Here is a 23,781-nt window from a genome sequence, read left to right on the forward strand (position 1 = left end):
GATGCATGCATGGAGCTGCCTATTACAGTAAGCTAAAAAAAGAGTAGAAGAAGAAAGTCAAAACTAAAACTTTAACTCGTTTTTCAGATTAGGAAGAATGTATGCCCGTTAGTATTGTTATATTGTCTGTCTGTATGTGTTACTACGGAGTTTGTTTAATTATGCGTTATTTGAAGATAAATCCCTCCCATGATCTAATGCTAATATTAGGTATCCCGTTAATAGGGTTTTGCATTGACTAATAACATTAGCTAGCAATTTCTAAAACGATGTGTGTCTTGTATTTAAATATTCGATGTGAGTAATTCTTTTTATTTAGTTTTACAGTAAACTCCAGCTGGGGTGTCAATAAACAGCTTAAAACACACTCAGGGAAGGCAGAACATGTGGCACAGCTTGCTACAAGCTACACTGAGAGGGTTCAGGGTGCGTTTACAACGTAGGAATTTACATACACAAGCTGCGCCGCTGCACAATCGTTTTTGATCGTGAGAAGCCAAAATCGAAATCACAATTAAATTTTGATTAATCGCCCAGCCCTACGGCATGTCCCTCATTTGCCCTCTGTTCAGCCAGCTGTAAAGAATTATGTAACCTTTTAGACACCTACTCAAAAGGAGAACCAGCTCAGAACATCACATCAAGAAGAATATACATCAAAAGATACGTGAAGTGGCGTAGCAATCAAAGCACTAATACAACAGACCCCCGGACAGTTAATGCATAGAAGGCAATAACATTATGTTGCAAACACAGACTTTTCATTTGAAATTTCCCGTCGTCAATATCGGGAATTGTCAAGGACAGTACGTCTTCCTTGTTCTGCCTGACCATTAGTCAGCCGTGCACGGTCACAAATTGCAAAGAACTCGACAGTTGTCATTTTTCCTCTCTATATAGTCCCAGCATTTTTTCATTGCGGTCAGGCCGACCGAAAATTTGATCGATCTCTCTGTCTATCAGTCTATCCATCTATCCATCCATCCCCGCCTCCCTCCCTTTTTTCATCCACTTAGGGCTATCAGTATTCATCCAGTAGGGCTATCGATAACAGATCCTCATTTACAATGCTGACCTGGCAATCATCAACTGACACCGGCTTGTATGTGTGCATCCGTAACGCTATTATGTACACTGGTATATCCCCCATCCAAAACAATAAGCAAAGCACAGGCATCCCTTTTTTTTTGACTGTTTTGTTGCTTTTGTAACACCAAGTCGATTCTCCTCGCGAATGGCTTCTTGTCGCTATCCCTCCTTTCCTGGGATCCAACCACTGTTGAACTTTTCAAAGAACTTTTATGGAAGTCTTTATTTTTTATTTGTGTTAGATTTCCTTTGGAGTGATAAGTGAAATAAAAGCATTACCCTAGGACTAAGCTCACAAGCACAGAGATAACAGGGCAAGCTTGGACTCATTTTAGAGTGTCTTGAGGCAGGAAAAAAAGAGAGAAGGAGAGAGCGAGTTCACCTCTGTTTGTAATCTAATCTCATCCAGATTTCAAGATGTTTGAAGTTCTGTCAAGAAAAATAGACTTTGATCATGGAGGCCCAATCGAATGAGAGAGGAGAGGAGTTTGACTTCCACTCAAGAGCATTTCTCACCATGTCACCATCTTTTTGATGTTCCTAATTAGAAGTACTGTATGAAGAATAGATGTGACCACGAGTACATTTTCGCACATATGGTCACATTTACAAATTGGTGTCATCTGTGCGCATGTCTGACAACTATAAATATGTTTAATTGTTACTCCTATTAAAATGGATGAAAAAGCAAGTTTGAATGTACAAGTCGAACGGCCAAAAAGTGGCATAATTTGGATTTCAACTAAAAGTTTCTGGAAAAAATATGACCGAGAAGTTAAGCAAAACTTGGCATTCAAACTATATCATCATATAAAGTGTGATGATCACCATTAGGGCTGAAACGATAAATTGAATAAGTTGAATAATTCAGTTACCCAAAAAAGCAAAATCTCTGCGTTGAATCTTCACAGTGATCAGTTTTCCACACCGACTAATATTACTGCAGACTCATGCGCCATTCCGTGGAGAAATAAGTTGACACGATGGTGGCGAGCCAGCGGGAAAGAGTGTGTCAGAGAATGTCCACAGTTTGGGATCATTTCATGTTTCTACTGCAAAGCAGAACTAACGTACCGCAACAGTACGTGGTCTACGATCGCCAACACAAGGTATTGATGTCAGCTAATTTAATATAGCCTATCACCGCTAGTTAGAACATATTGTACTGCAATCCCCACAAGTGGTCAAAGATAGCTGCCAGTACATTTTCAATACCTTTATTGAACAAACGGTAACAAAATAAAGGTGAAATAAGCACATTCATACATGAGCTGCTACGGCTGACTGGCTCGGCTGGCAACTGACGCCCAGGCACTCAACAGTCAACATGCAGACTAGCTACTGGTTAGCTCGTCACTCACCATGCCAGGCCCCACCTTTTAAAAGCACACGCACTCAAAGTCACAAATAATATAGTGTGTACCTTGAGGATGGTGACCCCCAACTGGGCAATAACTTGGACCTCACATGCACATTTTGTTGATTAAAATTTTTTTTCAATGTACCCAATTAATCGATGGGATAGTTGGTAGAATCATCAAATTCTAGAACTATGCAATACCTGCAGCCCTAATAAGCAAAGAACCTGAAGTTGACCTTACTGCAACATAGGAAAGTGTGTGGTTCACAACAATGAGGATCGGTTGAATCCAGAAATGCCAAAGCTTTTCCAAGCAGATGCTAATGTTAATCGCATGGAGCTGAAACGACAATGGCTAATAAATTAATAATTTTTTTCCTAGTATGGGAATAAACCAACATCGCTGAACCGATTCTGTTCCACTTTTGAGGTTCTACTATATATTGTATTTAATTAATTTTGGTTTTAAACACTTGCCTATCCAAACATTGTGTCCTTCCTGAATTTATGATAAGTGCCCCCCCCCCTTTACCTGCATTCTTAATGGGCGGTGTGCTGTCACGAGCCTCCTCTCTTTTTTATTGCCATCTATCTGCCTGGCCCAAAATAATGATGTTATCCCTGTTGTCATGGTGCACAGTGGGGCGAGCAGGAACATGCTATAGGGAGGGGGGCAGTTGGCAGATGGGGGGGGGGGGGGGGGGGGGGGGGTGTCAGTGTTTGAGAGACCATGCGAAGGCTGCGGCACATGCGGCCACTCTCCAGTTTATTTGGCATACTTAGAAGAATCACTCTTGTTTAGTCAAATATTTGATAGGCTAAAATTGATAGATTGATCAAAGATGAACAATTATTTTGAGGTTTTCTTAGCCTAAAAGCATAACTGCCAATGTCATTTTTTAAAATGTTTTTGGAACACCCTAACCCTGACCCACAAATGTAACAAACCAGAAGAGTCCAGTTGCCTCGAGCCAACATTTGCGGATTGCTATAACCTGGATGACTGAGAAAATCTACATAGACATAAAGAAAATTAAAAAAAAATTTCACTATTGTGACAGTAAATTCAAAATTACTTCGGCAATTATGCTATTAGGCAAACGATTTATGACTTGTAAACTGTTGACATTAAAACATATGTAGCATTTTTCAAATGATTCAAGTTGATATTTTAGAGGTTTAAACTGTTCACTGGTCCAAAGACATGAACATTTCTTTTCAAGTGATTTTGCACTGCATTCATGTCATCATAAAAAACAGTATTTACCACAAAACACTACATGTCACTGGAGTTTTGATCCATTTCTGACAGAAAACTAAAAAGCAGACATTTTCATTTTTTGTTTCACCGTTCTTGCACTTATATAGAAGGGGTGTACAAAGTCAACATAGCTGTTGCCCAACTTCAATGCTGATGATGTCACCTTTCTAATTGTCTGATTGCAGGATGCTGTGTGAAAGCTTTGTAACGGTTACAGCACTCAGCAATTCTGCAGGCTGTCCGCGTGAAAGAGCCTGCAGTTTGATATTGTAACGTGTCGGGAGTGTGGCATTAGCAACAAACTTTTTGTTTGTCTCCGTTTTGGGAGTAGTTATGGAGAGTTTTGAGCTTCGGCTTGTATTTTTTGTTTGGGAAAATACAGGCAGATGCATGAATCCAAAGCAGTGGAAAGTCCCAGAGCTGAGATGGAGCCAGTGGTACTTTTCCCTCATTCTCCTCTTTCTTTGCTCCCACTCATCAGCTACTCTGTAGCATTTCTGGACTGGGAGGGTGGACTCAGTCACTCAGTCAGAGAAATGCACACAAACAGTCACACGCAGAACCCGTCCACAGGTTTCCAAAACTGATAGTCCTCTGCTCCTCAGGAGGAGTAAACCAACTCAACACAACTGTTGCCTAAACGCTCACTGTAAATGGCAAAAAGTTGTTTGAGACTATAAACTTTCCTTAAAACGTATGCTTCTGTGTCCTCCTTTTCTTAGGAGAAGCAGGCTTGCGAGGAGATCCCCGACTGCAATCCCTGTCCTTGTCCTCGTCTTCCTCCTCCTCATCCTCCTCTTCATCGTCCATCTCCAGCCACAGAACAGGCCCGCCACCCATCAGCCCCACCAAGAGAAAACTGAGCGGGGAGCAGGGGGACAGTGACATGGACGACAACGAGCACGTGGCCAAGATGAGCCGACTGTTCGTAGCACAGTTGTGAGTACACGACGCGAAGATACCATACGTGTATCGCTTCCCTCTATCACACTAGCCAAGCCATGCAGTTTGCTGGCTCAATTTATTATTAACCTGTTAAATATTTTAAACTTAGGGATCGGTAATGTAAATGATTGAGGTGGCCACCATTTTTCATCAGCACTACATGGGGGCCACATAAGACCGCACATTTACTAAACAGGTATGACAAAAATGCCATTGTTAAATAAGGACAAAATATGTGCACGTTTGCTTTTTTATTGAACCAATGTAAATCACAGTATTTTAATATATTTCAAAGCTCAAACGCATGTATAAAAGATCCATTCTTCAACAACAAAGGGTTTGACGCAAACCAAAAATAACCATATACTGTGAGGTTTTTTTTTCTTCCCCTTCTTCTCCCAGTGCAAATGGGCTCTCTTACAAAACTGCTGAACAGCAAACCAACATTAAGTGCAAGAACTAATTTTGTGCATTTCTTCCCCCACAAAAATCAACTCTAATATTGTCTTATGTTTGTCCTGCATGTCATTCAAAATCACCAAATAAATTGGCGGACTCACTCATCCGTATAAGCAAAGCAAAGCAAATCTATTTATATAGCGCATTTCATACACAAGGTAACTCAATGTGCTTTACATGATTAAAAGCATTAAAAAAACAAGAAAAAAACTGCTTATAAACATTTAAAACAAAGAGGAAAAAAATAAAAATACAATTAAAACAGTGTACAGTGCAAGAATATCATTTAAAAGTGGAAATGCTCTAAAAAGCATGGGAAAAAAGAGAGGAGTTTTTAACCTGGCCTTAAAAACATGCACACTTGGCGCTGATGTCACTTCTGGTGGCAACTTATTCCATTTGTGTGCAGCATAATAGCTAAATGCTGCTTCACCATGTTTGCTTTGGACTCTGTGCTCCACTATTTGACCTGAGTCTGTTGATCTCAGAGCCCTACTGGGTTTATATTCCATTAGCATTTCATTCATGTATTCAGGACCTAAACCGTTTAGTGATTTATAGACCAGTAGCAGAACTTTAAAATCTATTCTAAAGCTGACTGGAAGCCAGTGTAAAGATTTTAGAATTGGAGTAATATGCTCTGACCTCTTTCTTCTGGTCAGCTGCAGCATTCTGAATGAGCTGCAGCTGTTTAATGTTCTTTTTGGGGAGTCCAGTCAGAAGACCATTACAATAGTCAAGTCTACTTGAGATAAAAGCATGGATGAGCTTCTCCTTGTCCTGCAAGCCTTCACTCTGGATATGTTCTTGAGATGGTAGAAGGCAGTTTTAGTAGTTGATGTGATATGACTGTTGAAAGTCAGGTCGGAATCTATCAGAAGACCAATGTTTCGGACTTGGTCTTTGTTTTTTAAAGAGAGTGACTCCAGGTATTTACTAACAGCAATCCTCTTTTCTTTATTGCGAAAATAAATTATCTCAGTTTTGTTGTGTTTTAATTGAAGAAAATTTTGGCTCATCCAGTTATTGTTTTTAGACAGTGACACACCACCTCAATTAAACTGTAGTCATATGGAGACACTGCTAGGTATAACTGTGTGTCATCTGCATAGCTATGATAGTCAAAATTAAAGTTCTGAAAAATTTGACCCAAGGGTAGCATATACAGGCTGAACAGGAGGGGTCCAAGAACTGACCGTTGAGGGACCCCATAGGTCGTTGCCATTTGATGAGATTGAACACTTCCAATGGTTACAAAATAACTCCTTTCCTCCAAGTAGGACCTGAACCATTTAAGGACTGTTCCATTTAGTCCTACCCACGTTTCCAACCTGTTCAGCAGTATATTATGATCTACCGTATCAAAAGCCACACTGAGGTCCAACAAGACCAGAATTGACACCTTTCCCGAGTCAGTATTCAACCTTATATCATTTAGCACTTTGATAAGAGCAGATTCTGTACTGTGATGAGTTCGGAAACCTGATTGAAATTTGTCAAAAAGTCCATTTAAGTTCAAGAAATTGCTGAGTTGATTAAAAATAACTTTCTCAACAATCTTGGCTATGAAAGGGAGATTTGAGATGGGTCTATAGCTTGCTAACATGGAAGTGTCCGGCGTTCTATTTTTTTTTAGCAGAGGCTTAATGGCAGCTACTGTGAGAACTTTAGGAAACTCGCCTGACTGAAGTGAGCAATTGATTATTTGCTGCAAATCAGCTAGCACTGACTTCGCAATAGCTTTGAAAAAGTCAGATGGTACTGAGTGAAGACAGCTCGTAGATGGTTTCAGCTGCTGAACCATTTTCTCTACAGTTTTTTGGTCAACTGTATCAAATTCTGACATGGTAATAGAGTTTTTCCAGGGTGGCTTCAGATGTAGTATCATTTTATCATTTTGCTGATTTGTGCTCATATTTAACCTGATGGATTGTGTTTTTTCACTAAAACAACAAGCAAATTCATTGCATTTATCTGCTGTTAGGAGTTCTGGAGCTATCTGATTCGGGGGTGAGCTTGTCAACCACAGCAAACAGAGTGCGAGTATTGTTGAAGTTCTTACTGATGATTTCAGAAAAGTGGCCCTCAATAACTCTTGGTTAAAATTACAAAGCCTTTGTAGAGGTCATAGTCAATTTGGAGTTTAGTTTTTCTCCACTTACGTTCTTCTTTCCTAAACTTTGAGGTCTTTACCATCATTGTGCTCCTCCATGGTGTTCTAGGTCGCCTCAAGATTGTCTTAGTTATAATAGGAGTGACAGGATTCATGACATTTGAGATTTTACAGGTGAAATTATCCAAATGTTCATCATCTGTCTCAGCATTCACAGTTTGTGGCACAGCAATGGTCTCCATAAACTTAGTGGGGGTACTCTTATTTATGTACCTTTTCTTAATAGACAGAGGTTGTCTGAACTTTTGGAAGAATCTGTAATTCAAAGAATACCCAAAAATGGTCAGAAATAGCCATATCCTTAATGTCAATTGATAGAACTTCAACATCCTTGGAGATGACCAGGTCTAATATGTGACTTTGAGTGTGGGTGGGACACTTAATATGTTGAGAGAGGTCAAATGTGTCTAGTATAGCAGAGAGTTCTTTAGATGTTTTTCCATGATATTGTTAACATGAATGTTACAGTCTCCCGTTATGACAAAATAGTTGTAGTCAGTACAAATAACTGACAGCAGTACTGAAAAGTCCTCCATATATTTTCTATTGTATCTTGGAGGACTATAAATTATTAAAACAATAACCTTTGGGTCACCTTTAACTTAAAAACAGAGATATTCAAAAGAGCTAAAATCACCCAGTATAATTTCTTTACACTGAAATAATGACTTAAAAATAACAGCAATACCGCCGCCTTTTTACCCTATTCGACACTTTTGCACTGTATAGATAATCCAGTTCATGTTCAAAAATGGCCATTTTTTTCCTGAGAGGAAGCAATTATTTTCATTGTCTGGTAAAAACTTGGTGTAAAGAAACGTTTGAAAGTTTCTTTGGTATCACAAGTAAATCCCAGAAGTGGGGGCAAAAAAAGCTGAATTTGTTTGCATGTCATAGTCGTTTTGGTTTTTCTTTAAGCAAAAAAGGAAACAAGTACAATGGAACCTAGCATCCAAGCATCTGACAAATAAACTGCAAGTGTATTTTGTAAGGCTGGTCGGTAAAAGAAATCTAAACATTTGTTTTCACAGAAATTAGATTATAATCGATTATTTCCCCTCTTGCTTGTCAAACATTGTATCCTTTCACCCTGAGGAGTGCTGTGCATTGTGAACTTGGTTTTGCTAATAACTATTAAATCCTAGAAACTCATTACCACATAACATGGCCCACTTTCCCCACATTCCCTCTTGTGGAGATTCCAGAGATTGTGGAGGCGAGGGTGCAGCAGACCCGGCCGGCCCCTGTAGTCAGTCATGGGACCACAGCCATCGTTATTTATTGCGGCGATGTCAGGGAGCTGATGGCTCGAGCTGTGCCACGTTTCACGCTTGCTGCTTCTTAGTAAACAAATCTTGTGGAGGGAATTGCATGTCACTGTTAATGGCCATCCTTGATAGATGATGGCAGTCCACTAATGCAAGGAAAACCCTTTTGAATGTTAAAATGCAGAAAGCTGTTTATGATCCTGCATGTTACTGTTCAGAGATTTCTTTCACACAAGACATACAGGAAATAATTGCGTGCAGATCGTGTCGTACATCAGGTCGAGCCAATGTGCTGCTCAAAGGGGGGCATGGGAAAAAGGTCTTTTCTTCCCTGGTCTTGTGACTCCGCTCACATAACAAAGGATTAGCTTGTGCAGCTTGGCATTTGTGCACAGTCATCGTGTTTTCCCGCTCATAGATGTGACGGGAATTCACATTCTACTTTTCACAGACATAACTAGGCAGTCAAGTCTACTTCGCACCATGTTTTTTCATTACTGTAGGCAGCATACGGTAAACTGAACAAATACAACAAGGCCTTTTGTCTTATCAGCTTTCAAGTCTGTCACAAATTGTTTTTAAGGCCCGCCGCACACCGAGCGATGTGACTGAAGGACCATCGCAACAAAGAATTCCAGTTGGTGACACTTCACCACACACCGAGCAATTGAGCACCGCAAATCTATCAACGCGCTGCTGACGAAAGACTGTGACCCTCTATTGGGTTTTGAGGCTCCGGTTCAGATACGACATACTGTACAGTATTTTTTTCATTTTTATTTTATTTATTTTTCTTGAACCACAAAAACATGGCGTGATTGTCAAGGAAGTGAAAGGTCACAAAGAGGAGGAAAGGGGCAAGCATAAGGAGTAGATATTTTGAGAGGCTGTTGGAAAAGATCAATCGCCCAGTTCATTGACTTCACTCGTCCATCTCGGCGACAGAGACTCTCTGATGCTTTGGTTGCTCGTCACTGGTACATCTGAAATCATAAATATACAACCCCAATTCCAATGAAATTGGGACGTTGTGTTCAAGATAAATAAAAACAGAATACAATGATTTTGCAAATCATGTTTGACCAATATTTAATTGAATACACTACAAAGACAATATATTTAATGTTCAAACTGATAAACTTTAATGTTTTTAGCAAATAATCATTAACTTAGAATTTTATGGCTGTAACACGTTCCAAAAAAGCTGGGACAGGTGGCAAAAAAGACTGAGAAAGTTGAGGAATGCTCATCAAACACTTGTTTGGAACATCCCACAGGTGAACAGGCTAATTTGGAACAGGTGGGTGCCATGATTGGGTGTAAAAGGAGCTTCCCTTAATTGTTCAGTCATTCACAAGCAAAGATGGGGTGAGGTTCACCTCTTTGTGAACATAGAGAAAATAGTCCAACAGTTTAAGGACAGTGTTCCTCAACGTACAATTGCAAGGAATTTAGGGATTTCATCATCTACGGTCCATAATATCATCAAAAGGTTCAGAGAATTTGGAGAAATCACTGCATGTAAGCTGCGAGGCCAAAAACCAACATTGAATGCCCGTGACCTTCGATCCCTCAGGCGGCACTGCATCAAAAACCGCCAATCTGTAAAGGATATCACCGCATGGGCTCAGGAACACTTCAGAAAACCAATGTGAGTAAATACAGTTCAGCGCTACATCCGTAAGTGCAACTTGAAACTCTACTATGCAAAGCAAAAGCCATTTATCAACAACACCCAGAAACGCCGCCGGCTTCTCTGGGCCCTAGCTCATCTAAGATGGACTGATGCAAAGTGGAAAAGTGTTCTGTGGTTCGACGAGTCCACATTTCAAATTGTTTTTGGAAATTGTGGACGTCGTGTCCTCCGGGCCAAAGAGGAAAAGAACCATCCGGACTGTTATGGACGCAAAGTTCAAAAGCTAGCATCTGTGATGGCATGGGGCTGTGTTAGTGCCAATGGCATGGGTAACTTACACATCTGTGAAGGCACCATTAATGCTGAAAGGTACATACAGGTTTTGGAGAAACATATGCTGCCATCCAAGCAACGTCTTTTTCATGGACGCCCCTGCTTATTTCAGCAAGACAATGCCAAACCACATTCTGCACGTGTTACAACAGCGTGGCTTTGTAGTAAAAGAGTGCGGGTACTATACTGGCCTGCCTGCAGTCCAGACCTGTCTCCCATTGAAAATGTGTGGCGCATTATGAAGCGTAAAATACAACAACGGAGACCCCGGACTGTTGAACAGCTGAAGCTGTACATCAAGCAAGAATGGGAAAGAATTCCACCTACGAAGCTTCAACAATTAGTGTCCTCAGTTCCCAAACATTTATTGAATGCTGTTAAAAGAAAAGGTGATGTAACACAGTGGTAAACATGACCCTGTCCCAGCTTTTTTGGAACGTGTTGCAGCCATAACATTCTAAGTTAATGATTATTTGCTAAAAACAATAAAGTTTATCAGTTTGAACATTAAATATATTGTCTTTGTAGTGTATTAAATTTAATATAGGTTGAACATGATTTGCAAATCATTGTATTCTGTTTTTATTTGTTTAACACAACGTCCCAACTTCATTGGAATTGGGGTTGTAGTTGCGTATTGTAAAACACAGTATATATATATATATATATATATATACACATGTATGTACTGTTTTTGCACTTTTTAATCTTCATTGTTCTTAAATAATGACACCAAAGCCATTTGGATCTCAACAAGCCCATCAGCGTCAGGGGGGAGTCAGACTTTGGTGAGAGAACAAAGCAAAAGTGTCTGAACAAACGTACATATACAGTGCACACTACTCATAAGACAGATAAAGGCTGCATTGTCGTGTAGTGTACAGTTTTGATTTGACTCAAATAGTTTTCAGTGCCTTTAAGCATACAAAGATGTTAAATTATGACATCAGAAATACTCTAGACAATCTTAATGTAGTAATAACTGCATTTTGTTTGTGTCCCCCAAACCTTTGAACAGCTGTGTGTGTGTGTGTGTGTGTGTGTGTGTGTGTGTGTGCGCGCGTAATTTCATGGAAAATGTGAAATTGTCTGGGTAACCCCAAACTTCAGAACGGTTTTGTATATACAGAAGTGAGCAGCATTGTATGTAGCACAAAAGACTGCATTAAACATTTAAAACTTGGTTTGTGTTTTCAGTTATGGCATTTAAAAAAAAAAAAATTATGTCACGTTACATTTTTTAAAAATGTATTATTTCACAAATTAAAGCTGAAAGTCTACATTGACTTTATAACCATGCCAATTCTTTGAGACACCCTCTAGTGAGCAGCAGGCAGACATATTTGAAGCAAATATTTGATATGTTGTGCCTTTTTTTCCCCCTTTTAACTTATTTCTAAGCATCCGTATGTGGTGGCTGGGCATGTAGGAGGTAGGCGGAGTCTGGAACAAAGAAGCCTTATCCGTCCACAGGAGCCTGCGGGCTGGAAGCTTGCTGCTGCCTGCCCTCCTGGCTGCCACTCAGCAGTTGTAAACCCTCCCCATTGCTGCTGCTTCTTGTCTCGTTCCCCCTCTTGCCCCCCCCCAATGGGTTTTGAATTGGGGAATCAAATGGAGTACCCTGAAAAAAGTGACCTGGTTGCCGTATGTTCTAGCAAGAGTTTCTTGTTGTTGGTCACGCTTAGACTGCAGCTTCACAGGCCTGAAATCTGGCTTCTTTGTAGTGTAGTTCACTTGGAACCTCTTCACTTGTCCTCACAAGAGGTTTCTCCAAGGGCCAAATGGGAGGAAGATGAAAATAAGAGAGAGTAAGCAAGTGTGTGTATGATCAAAGCTGGTCAAAAGCAAGTGGGTTCCCTTTTTTTTTTTTTTATTCATTGTGCGTTCATTTAATCACGTTTTCTTTGCATCTTTGTTGGGGTTCGCGTATCCGATTTGTCCCAGCTTTGATGACAAAGGATTTTCTGCGCCGCCCCCCCCCCCCCCCAACTCACTTAGCTGGCAAACACGTTTGATCCCTATCGGTTCTGCTGCCCGAGTGAAAATGTGCAGAGAAGTTGTACAGCTGCAACACGAGTTGTGTCAGGAATGGTGTTAAAGGCTGGCTGGATTAATTCAGCATTGTCTTCTTAACACTTTTATTCTACAGTTAAATTTTTTTTGTAAGTGGAAGAAAATTAAAATAATGACATATTTTTCTCTCAGTATGCAAATATTTTTAACATTTGCCTAAAGCCTGGAAAGTAAACTGTATTTGGGTGTAAAAAGCATATTCTGGATCAGCAGTGTACCTCACTTTCTATATATATTTATATATTTCCATTTTGTGGCTTCGCGTGGAGCTCAGGCCTGGTTGTAACCTGCGGTTGCGCCTTCATCCGCCCCCTCTTTTAGCCTTTTTTTTTTTTTTTGTGTCTTTTCTCTACACACTGATTCTTCCCAGATGTTTCCTGTGTGTGTCATTCCCTCTCTCCCCGTCTCCATGGATCTCTCTGAGGATATCAACATCTGCCCAGTTTTAAGATTTATAGGGAGGGTTTTCCTGGAGAAGTGTTTTTTTTTCCCCTCCCCCCTGCAAGTTTAGCTTTAAACTGAAACAAGTGAAACAAAATACAGGAGAAAACATTGTTTTTATATTATATTAAAGCATTGTAACACCTGGCTGGAACTGAAATTGGGAGACACTAAGGAGCCGTAATGTTTCTTCCGATTCGCCCTGGTGTTGGACAAGAGGGTCACGCCTGTAATCTCTGTTCTTGATTGTACCAACAGCGCTTGATGGTGTTGGAATCAAGTTTTTCCACACCAAATTCATCCAAGCATTCCTTTTATGGATTTTGCTTTGTGGCCAGCCAAGCATAGAATTGTCCAAAAAGTCTTGATAAGTTGAAGGATTAAGATTCAGGGAGCACAAAGCCCTGCATACGATTTGAACAAGTTTTAGTACAGTATTAATTAGTCTTTCCCAAGTCTCTTTATCCGTGCTGTTTCTTTTTTTTTTTTTTGTAAAGTGAGTCAATACTCAGCAAATAGTACCTGGTCCCCAAACTCCACCTACCAACTGACATTAGGGATGGTAATATTTATAATAATCAAGTAATTGATCATTAAGAATTTAGTCTAGTCAGGAACCAGCAGATGCGCTGTGAAATCAACTCAACTAGTTTGCCAACACACACACCAGGCAGCAATAAGCTGCTCAATACACCACTGGCAAGGAAACAGGAGTTTAGAACATGCACTCATTCTTCCATCCCATTAAATAATTAATAAATATGGAAAAAAATAATTCCTCAAATGCTCATAGTCTTTTGTAGTCTCATACCAACTCCACAGTAGCTGCTGCTCAGCCCTATTGTGAAAACCTAGTAACACAAAAGCAAATGAAAGACGTTCAATTTTAATATCTTGTATGTCTTGGACTCGCTTAATTCACAACACAAGTCATTCACAGCCACACGATCACACTCTCCGAGGTTGACGTGAAGACAGGCGTCGCTTAAAAGGAAGCACTTAATGACAAGACAGTTCGGGGCTGGAATAAAGTACAGTAGTCATATGGAACTGTATCGTTCATGCGTTTTAGGTGGAGGGCTGGGCTCCGGATTTAGAATGAAGGGATCCTCCTGTGAGCGCAGGCCACAGCCGCCCACCACTAATGCCCGGCTACACATAAGCCATATCCTTGTAAAATAGATTCAAATGGACGTCTGCTCGTCATGTGATGTGCTCCGATTCCAGTCACATGGTCCTCATTTTCACAAGTCAACCCAAACTAAATTCTGTGAGACCACAGATGCAAAATAAAAATGTATAAACAAAAGAAGGCTTCTTCAAGCAAGTTTGATTGTGTAGTCCGACCAGCTGGCACGGGTAACAAGCAGGTGGGTTTTTTGGTTGCCTGATGGCACAGAATCAAGTCCAGTGTGTGTCAGGGCTGGTGGAGGATTTGAATGCTCCGCCGTTGATTGGTTCTGTTCTCTGGCAACTGCAACCGGGCCGCTCTGGTTTGGTGGTATGACCATGCTTGTGTTTTGGCAGTCATTGAAATGGGCAAGAACCCAAACACTCAGGTGGTAGTCGGCGGGATGGGTGGCCTCCTCGGTTTACTGACCACCAGCGTAAAACACAAAAGAATCGTTCAGCACAGGCTTGCTGTTGTCTTGTTTGTAGAACCATCATCAAAGCAATAATGCCATGGTATCGACTTAATGCCCCTTTTCCACTGCACGGTACCCACTTGACTCGACATGTCTGTCGTCTCTAACACTTTTTCATTGGCAAAACTAGGTACTGTCAGGATTTCCAAGCTTTCCAAAAACATACCAAATGAGCAGAATTGTTATTGTAACATTTTAGGATGGACACTGTTAGCTCACGCTGTTGCTATGGACGCAGGAATATTGTACTCTACAGTCTCCATTTGGTTGCAGTGCTTCACTCAGTCTACTTTTGAATTGAAATTAGTCTCCTGGCTGTGACAAAGTCAGTAGAGGAGACCCTCGTTTTCCCCCATCGTAGGTCTTGGTTAACAGGTCTTGTTTTTCGCAGTTGTAGTGGAAAGGCAGCATGAACGTCCAGTCAGTCACTCTCATACTGTATGCATGGGCTCTAGAATCAACCTATTAAGTGTTTTAGTGCAGTGACATTTTTAACTTGGCATTTAGGGTGAATGACAGCGTTCACATGCAACTTCTGAGGGAACTGCATTCTCTAGTTATTATGTTGATCCAGTTTTTATGTGATGGAACTTCAGAGCAAGAAAATGGCAACCCGATGTTTTGCTTTTGTGTGTGTGTGGGTTGGCGGTTTAAAGGAACGCTGCCAAATCTCACAGGATGTTTGCAGCAGACGGTAAAAGAACAAGGAAGACAAAGCAAAAAAAAGGGGTGGGGGGTTGGGGGGTTTGAGCCCCTTTGCTCATGTAAGCTTTGGGCACAAACAAAGGAAACAAGTCTTTCTTGTAGTAGAGGCCTGGACCATTCACACAGAGAGCCCCCCAGGCCCCCACGTCTCCTTAGCTCTTCCTCTGTCCTCACTCGGTTTTGTGTGTGTGTGTGCGGATTTATTTGTGGTTAGGTGCTGTTGTGGACTCTCAATGCTTGAGCCAGCCGTCAGGTTGCTTGGTCACATGCCCCTACAAGCATTACCATTCGCATCCAAGCATTTTAAACTTTTTTTTTTTTTTATAAAAGGGTCTTGCATTTTCACCATTGTGCTAGTTGAATGGCGGTGCTCTCATTCAGTGTTGACATAATAACTGTGGAAATGGCTCAGTGGCGCAGTGTCTACTTCTGAATGAAGAGGCATTTTTTTCTGTTCTAGTTTATCAACATGTGTTTAGATGGATTGAGCTCCATTTTGATGAGTTTTCCCCAGCTGTATTCATGTGAGTGTGGCGGGGGAGTAAAAGAGATGGGTAAAAGCGATTACACTGACTCGATCCCTTCGCGGGGCCTCAAATTGTAGGAGGTAAGTGGAGCTAGAGGAAGGGTGTTATACAGAACTGAACACACACACACGCAGACTGAAGCAGACTGCATTTGACTCACTCAACAACATAATTGCTACCTGTTCGAGTGCGAGCAAACACATGCAATATAAGGCATAACCATTCCAGTGCAAGTCAAACTCGTCGTACATTTGCAACGACCTCTGCGTTTTGGAAAAGTGTCATGTACAGACGACGACGTCAAAATAATCTCAGTTCATGAAGAACATCTTAAACCACAGAAAACACTAGCGTCTTTTAGAAATCACAATTCCAATGTAGTTGGGATGTTGTGTAAAACAGAAAACAATGATTTACAAATCCTTTTCAACTTATATTCAATTGAATACACCACCAAGACAATCTATTTGTTCAAATGTTCAAACTGATGAACTTGTTTTTTTTGGCAAATATTGGCTCATTTTGAATTTGATGCCTGCAACACATTCCAAAAAAAGATGGGACAGATAAATTCTATGTTGAATATGCATTACTCTAAAACTATATGTCAAATTCCAGGCCCGGGGGCGGCAAGATCTGTCCCATGTTTCACTTTAGGTGGCCCACTTGACCAAATAGTGTGTCTACTTCATTTTTCTTGCTAATTGGGTTAGTTCTTTTCATTTTGGCAGACAATCTAGAACACAATAAAATGTATATACAGTAATAATCAATTACAGGTGCATTTGTGTATATCACTGGCGTCGAGTGGGAACCGTGGATCTCCACAACCATCACTTTTCAGTAACCCCAAAAACAAAAAAAATCCATGTTTGTTGATCCATTAACATTGCAATGTCAAACAGGGCAAGTCATTTTCAGCATTTTGTATTGGTCAACCATTTATAAAAATAACATACCCCTGTGGGGCTTGACCACTAGTATCGATTTGTGAAAAAAATATGAAATTGACCAAATTTGCACATACGTTTCAGCCCAACGCCAGTGATTATGTAATATGATGAGGTAACTGAGGGAAATCATAACTGCTGTACAATGTGGCCCCTGCAAAAAAATTTGTCTCATAACATATTCTTTTTTTTAAACCCAGGAAACCTCATGGAGACTATCGCAGCTCCTCCAAGGACCAAACCCGGAGTCCTATGGAGCGTGTGGTGGTGCCCAGCACTCTGGGCGTCCACGCCAACCACCTGTACAGCCACGCCCACCTCCAACACCATCACCACCTGGCCAGTTTAGCCGCCATGGACCAGCCGCTGGCGCTCACAAAGACTAGCGGCATGGCGGAGAGACACAGCGCGACAGCTCTGGTCGCCGGGCCTCACACGGTCGGCGTCGCAGAACGCCAGCAGGTGATGCTCGATGCTGGGCGCTTGTCGAAGTGGATGTGTTCTGTTTCTCTTTTTTGGGGGGAAAATAAAACCATAATATGTCTCTCTCTTTTCAGAATCGTCCTTCGGTCATAACATGTGCCCCTGCGAACAACCGCAACTGCAACCTGTCACACTGCCCACTCTCCCACAATGGCTGCTCAAGCCTCACTAACAACTACAGGAGAGCCCACAGTGAGTACACGCACGCACGCGCTGCCTCTAACCATACAGGAGTGCTCCCAACCAAATAGAAACAGCGTGTTCCAGGATTAAAATTTGGCAATCATAAAACTAACTGTACAAGAATTCGTTCAGTAAAAAGAAATTATTTTAGTAACATTTTAACATTCCTGTCATGCAAGTGTAAAATAGTTCATCACTGTTAATATTGAATTTCCTCAAAATAATAAATAAATCATAGTGCATTAGGAAGATTTCCCTCGCAGACCCTTCAGATTTTTAAACTTGTAAATTGTCACGTGTTAAAAAAAAAAAAAGTGATAAAGCACCGCTAATCCTTTTGATGTTCACTGAATTGAGCTACGCTTATGTTTTGCGTAGCTCCATCCACGATAGCTGTCTAGCTCTCAAAAAAGAAAAACTGTGACTAATCTCTGATGGTGGTTGAACAGAGCTTTCGTGAATAATGCTGACGTCATGTACGACGTTGTGTCACTCTGACGTTTTGTGCGGCTTTAGAAAATTCCAGATTTTCTTGAGCCAGCTTTTGGAATAAGTGTGGCAAAAATGACCAAGGAAAAGCTTGAATTATTGTCTGATGCTTGCTGAACTGCAGTCTCACTAACGACAACAGTTTTGTGTAACTTTTGAGATACATTTTCCCAACAAAATTAGGTTCAATTCTGAATGACTTTAGGGGTAAAGTGATGTCTTGACTTATGAGTTGAATTAATTCCGTGACCACACTCTGAACTCAAATCACTCGTATCGCAAATCAGCTTGTCCCGTTGAAATGACTTTGGACAAGGTGTTTGAAATGCTTCCATGTTGTTTTTTCTGTGCGTTTTCCTCGCAGCCAACACGGCATGCGACCCTGTCATCGAGGAGCACTTCCGCCGCAGCCTGGGCAAAAACTACAAGGAGCCCGAACCGGCGGCGGCGCCGACGGCCACCAACTCTGTGTCCATTACGGGCTCGGTGGACGACCACTTTACCAAGGCGCTGGGCGAGACCTGGCTGCAGATCAAGAACAAGAGCGCGCCGTCGTCGTCGGCCAGCAGCCCCAACTCGTCGCCCGACAGCCGCATGATCAACCACAACCACTCCCCTTCTCTGGTCTCCTGAAGGGGACGGAGTTTTCAACGGGGGACGGGTCCCCGACACCTTGAGGCCTCCTTGAGGGAGTGCACAGTCTGCTGGTCTGCTTAACACAAATCACAAATGGAGCAATAAGGAAATGATGAGGAACTTGAACGCGGCGTCCTCGCGAGTCTTCTGTAGTTATTTGTACATAAAGAAGCAGTTTTTCTTGTAGATCTTTTATTTTTGTTTTGTTTGTGGAACTGTCGTTTGGCTATTCTGCATCTGAAAGACACAAGCGAGAGAGAAAAAAAGCACCTGACTGTGCAACCAAAGAAACCTCGAGCCCCTTTCACACTGCGTAGCAAAGCCTCGCTAACTGCATTGAATGGGGTGGGGTGGGGGATAAGGTTTTAGGCCAGGATTGGGGTTTCAAGAGCCTGGTTTAGGGCTTGAAGTTAGTTTAAAATCAGGTTTCAGGTTAGGGTTTGAAGCAAAGGTGAGGCTTTTATATTACGGGTTCAAATTTGTGTGGTAAGGATTTCATGCCAGGGCTAAGGTTTCAAATTCACGTTAGTTTTAGTGTCAAGACAATGTTAGAGTTTCTAATTCGGGTTATAGTTTAAAGTTATGCTCTCAAGCCTGGTTTAGGATTTCAAATTAGGGTATCATGTCAGGGTTAGGGTTTCAAATGGGGTTTTCCAGCGTGGTGTAGCGTTCCAAATTGGGTTTGACTGCAGGTACCCGGCCCTCCGGACACGTTAGCACACAACGTGCGCTGGCGTGCAAAGCAGTGTGAAAGGGTTCGATGTTTCTCCCGCCACCATCGGCTTCCCTCAAAAGCACTCCGGTCGTGCCCATCAAAATGGCTGCCGGACAGATGATGATGCGTGCTAATGCTAATCGCAAAGAACAACAACCGGCCCCTAAAATCCCAGCTGCGCTTCACTTGCTAATGAATGCTTTTTAGCCATGCGTGTATTTTCGTTTTGTTTTAATTTTGAATAGCTGGCATCTATTAGGAAGCATTTAAAAGACTTCTAATTAGCCTTTTTATTTGTTTTTGACGTTATCTCGTAACACATGTTCAACAATATACACTCACTGCTGGATCAGTTGTACTCCATGTTGTTATATCGTTGATGTTACCATGCCGCGTGTGTGTTATTTTTTTGTACTGTGTGCTAGCAAACATCTCGAGCTAGCGGACAGGCTCTGCTAAACATTTTGCTAACAAAACTCCAAATTAAAAGCAAGCATTGATGTTGATCCGTCAGTGGCGCCGCGTGTGGTGCGCTCATGTGCGTCGTCGTTCACAGACATCCCGGTGGGATCTCTAAAGTTGACGCCAAGCAAGTACAGATCGGTACGGTATGGTGCACAACATTGAAAATTTTGAGTAATGATGAGAAACTACTACTACTAATTTTCTTTGTTTGGGTGCCAAAAAAACAAGTGTGTATCTCCAATTTGGGGCTTCTTATTTTGAGGGTTTCAAAGCTTTGGTTAGTTTCAAGTTCAGGTCAAGACTTTGAGCTTGACCTGAACTGACTTAGAACTTAGGGTTTTAAATTAGGCTTTACAAGTTAGATTTAGGGTTTTAAATCATGGCTGCAGTTTTAAATTAGGGTTTCAAGCAAAGGTTAGGGTTTCAGGTCAGGGATAGAGTTTCAAGTTTAGATTTGGGTTTTATGTTAGGGTTTCGTGTCAAGGTTAGGAGTTCAAGCAACTTCTAGGGTTTCAAGACAGGGTTAGGGTTTTAAATTTGGGTTCCAAGCAAAGGTTGTTGTTTCATGTCAGGGTAAGGATTTTTTTTTAAATTAGCATTTTAAGCAATGGTTAAATTTTAAATTAGGGTTTCAAGTTAAGGCTCCAAACAATAGTTACAGTTTCAAATTAGACTTTCAAGCAACAGTTAGGGTTTGAAATGGTTCCAAACCAGGGGCGAGGTTTCACATTCTGTATTTATGTTCATCCAAACACGGCAATTGCGAGATACACGCTTGATGTTGAGGGTGTACCATAAAGAGGCGGAGTTATGCTGCAGTCCATTGATTGGTTGATGGCGAATCATGTGATGCTGGGGAATGGACTTGAGAACACAAAATGGTGGCTGCTAGCCTTCTGTTGCTGTTGTTCCTCTTTGTTGAATTTAAATACCCTACCGCCTAAACAAACAAAAAACGGACTGAAGTGGACCGTTTAGTTGAAACGCTCCCAACGAGAAGCGGCCACCACACATTCCGTTCTGATTTCGGGGGTCGCATCAAGAGGACTACAACTAAAATGGCCGCCTGATAGGAGGAGTTTCTTGAGGGTGAGGCGTTCACAGGAGCTGAGCTTCTGTTCGCCCTAAAACGTGACATCAACCGCTTGCTAAACTTTTGTTTCACTGCCATGCTGTAGTTTGAAGGCTGTCTGTCTACAACACAACACACAGTAGGAAAATTATTACTATTTTTTTGATAATAAGACCATCATTACGCTGTGCGTAACGGATGTACAGAGAAAACAAATCATAGGTATTTTTCAAGGAACAATAATTTGTTAATGATATGTAGCTATTTAATTGTTTGTTCTTCCTGTCCTCGGATTATAATCATTTTTTTTTCCTTGTTGAAAAAGTTGATCTTTTTTGTTGTTTGTCTTGAAAAAGGTGCAGGAACACACACACACAAAGCCACTGGACATTGTCAGTGACAATTGTTACTTCGGGCAATTATTTAATTAAAAAAAACATCACTCACCCCCAATAAGTCTAGGTCAGCACCACCTCCTCTGGCTGCTTCATCCACATCTTCCAAAAATTCCCATTGGTCAAACAATCTTGAAACGGAATCCAACGTTTTGCTCTTCATGTGCTGCGTGAGCATTTTTGGTCGTCCACTCTTGCGTCTTTAATCAACATGGGTGATGCGGCAACCAAGCACATGTTCCGCCCCCCCCCCTTTTTTTTTTATACAAGTGGTATGTAGTTTACTGCTAGGATGACTCTCGCAAATGTAAAAAAAAAAACTATACATATATATATACACACAATTTGTGGCTCTGTGTCTCCTACTGAAAAGGTTTTGGCAGGCCACCTTTTTTGTACGTAAAGTAGCCTCAATGAACAATAAAGTGCTTTTACATCACCGCCTGACTGACTCTTTGCTACTTTTCTCAAAATGGATGAGCATGCACAAAGACACGCAGATATAAAGACACCAAGTTTTGCTCCAATATTTAGTGACATGAATTACACACTGATCAACTGTAATATTAGCACAATCAAATGAGATCCAATGCAAGAGGTTTTGAGAAATAAATCCATGATGTGTACAATATATTAGATGAGTACAGAAGTAGCAATAATATACACAAAATAAATCCATGATAGAATTAACACACACCATTTGGTTGCTGATGACTACAAACGGACACCATTTGTCTTAGACATGTATTCCAGAGAATGAAAAAAAGTGAGTATTCAGTGTGTAAATATTACTGATTCACAATCAAAACACCAGAAGTGGTACATTCAAGTTTAAACTATTGGTTTGGATGTGGAGTTGGTGGAAACTTGTCAGAAGATGAGTGTTTTGGTCTTTCCACCTCGAAAGGCTTCCGGAGTGAGTCGAAACACAGATTCGTGATGGCTGTGACGTACTTCTTTTCAAGATTTTTGGTTCCTCAGATGCTCTCGTCGTCACTCATGTCCCAAATCTGTTGGGGGGACAAAACAAAAACATGTATTAGGAATGTAAAAATGATACAAAATTTAAAGGAATTTAAAACTAATTTTGGCGACACGGTGGACGACTGGTTAGAGCGTCAGCCTCACAGTTCTGAGGACCCGGGTTCAATCCCCGGCCCCGCCTGTGTGGAGTTTGCATGTTCTCCCCGTGCCTGCGTGGGTTTTCTCCGGGCACTCCGGTTTCCTCCCACATCACAAAAACATGCATTAATTGGAGACTCTAAATTGCCCGTAGGCATGACAGTGAGTGCGAATGGTTGTTTGTTTGTATGTGCCCTGCGATTGGCTGGCAACCAGTTCAGGGTGTACCCCGCCGCCTGCCCAATGATAGCTGGATAGGCTCCAGCACGCCCGCGACCCTAGTGAGGAGAAGCGGCTCAGAAAATGGATGGATGGATAAAACAAATTTTCAAAATGTCATGGAATAAATAAATGAAGTTGGTCCACTGCTAGAGCGCTGACTAGAAACATACAACCATCTGACTTCAGCTACCTCAGCTATTTTGGGCTCGACCCAGTGTGAAGAAAATTTTATTGACTTCTTTGGCTGCTAGACCCGACAACAACCCGGAAGTGAAATGGCTTTTGACAGCTAGCTCAGCCATCATAGGTCAGATGAAGAAGGAAGCTTCATTTGAATTCTTGGCCAGCAAGAGCGCCAATGAGAACCAAGCAAGCGTTTGACTTCAGCTTACAGTGCATTTGCAAACTATTCACATCAGCGCTGGACTTTTTCAACCTTTTACTATGTTGCAGGCTTGCAGTCTTATTCTAAAATGGAATAAGTTCATTTCCCGCCTCAAAACTTTACACAAAAAAACTCTCCAAGGACAATATGATTTAAATTATTTGCAAATTTATTAAAAGACCATTTTAAAATACTGTATTTTCACGACCAAAAGGCGCACTTAAAAGTCTTACATTTTCTCCAAAATCGACGGGGCGCCTTATAATGCGGCGCGCCTTATGTATGCACCGAGTTCCAAAACCTATAAATGTTGTTGTTTGATGAGGGCTCCGCTTGACTGACTGGGAGCATTTCCTACCGACACGCTGTTTATATAGAAGAAAGGCGGACGTGACTGAGTACAGCATGTGGACATAAAGGGGGAAGGGTGCGCGTGAAGGAGGACGCTAAAGGCACGCCCCCAGTAGGTATATAGCGTCGGTATGTGCATTGTGCAAAACATCGGTTTGGCTAAGGACCCCCGAAAATGACTGCGGTCAAGCCAGCCTTAAGTAAAGTAAAGTAAAGTAGCCCCTAATTTTGTTCATACTAGGCATTACGGTAATAAGTCGCCAACTCGCGGCGAAAGCCACCTTCAAAATAAAAGCTTCCCAATAATACGGACGTCAATGCTCTTTGGTTAAGGCAAGCTATCAGTTACGCGGAGGAACATGGGAATCGAGCCGCCGCGAGAGAATTCAAGGTCAAC

General features: G+C 41.5%; 2 protein-coding genes across 8 annotated transcripts in view; one reads left to right on the plus strand and one right to left on the minus strand.

Annotated features, from left to right (window-relative positions):
• The window catches only part of vgll4b (vestigial-like family member 4b), a 47,350-nt gene extending 25,605 nt beyond the window's left edge, over positions 1 to 21,745 (plus strand). For both annotated transcript variants that reach the window (XM_061783788.1, XM_061783787.1), the window contains 4 exons: positions 4,433 to 4,649; positions 17,067 to 17,328; positions 17,424 to 17,541; positions 18,386 to 21,745. In XM_061783788.1, the coding sequence (XP_061639772.1) occupies positions 4,433 to 4,649; positions 17,067 to 17,328; positions 17,424 to 17,541; positions 18,386 to 18,654 (866 nt within the window). In that variant the 3' untranslated portion in view covers positions 18,655 to 21,745. The remainder of the gene's footprint in view (positions 1 to 4,432; positions 4,650 to 17,066; positions 17,329 to 17,423; positions 17,542 to 18,385) is intronic.
• A 75-nt stretch (positions 21,746 to 21,820) lies between these two features.
• atg7 (ATG7 autophagy related 7 homolog (S. cerevisiae)) overlaps positions 21,821 to 23,781 on the minus strand; it is a 54,936-nt gene continuing 52,975 nt past the window's right edge. For all 6 annotated transcript variants that reach the window (XR_009790027.1, XM_061783781.1, XM_061783782.1 and 3 more), the window contains one exon: positions 21,821 to 22,314. Coding sequence is in view for 5 of the 6 variants with exons in the window: in XM_061783781.1 (XP_061639765.1) it covers positions 22,282 to 22,314 (33 nt within the window). In the remaining variant the exon portion in view is untranslated. The remainder of the gene's footprint in view (positions 22,315 to 23,781) is intronic.

Source organism: Phyllopteryx taeniolatus, chromosome 9 (assembly GCF_024500385.1).
Source record: "Phyllopteryx taeniolatus isolate TA_2022b chromosome 9, UOR_Ptae_1.2, whole genome shotgun sequence".
NCBI lineage: Eukaryota > Metazoa > Chordata > Actinopteri > Syngnathiformes > Syngnathidae > Phyllopteryx > Phyllopteryx taeniolatus.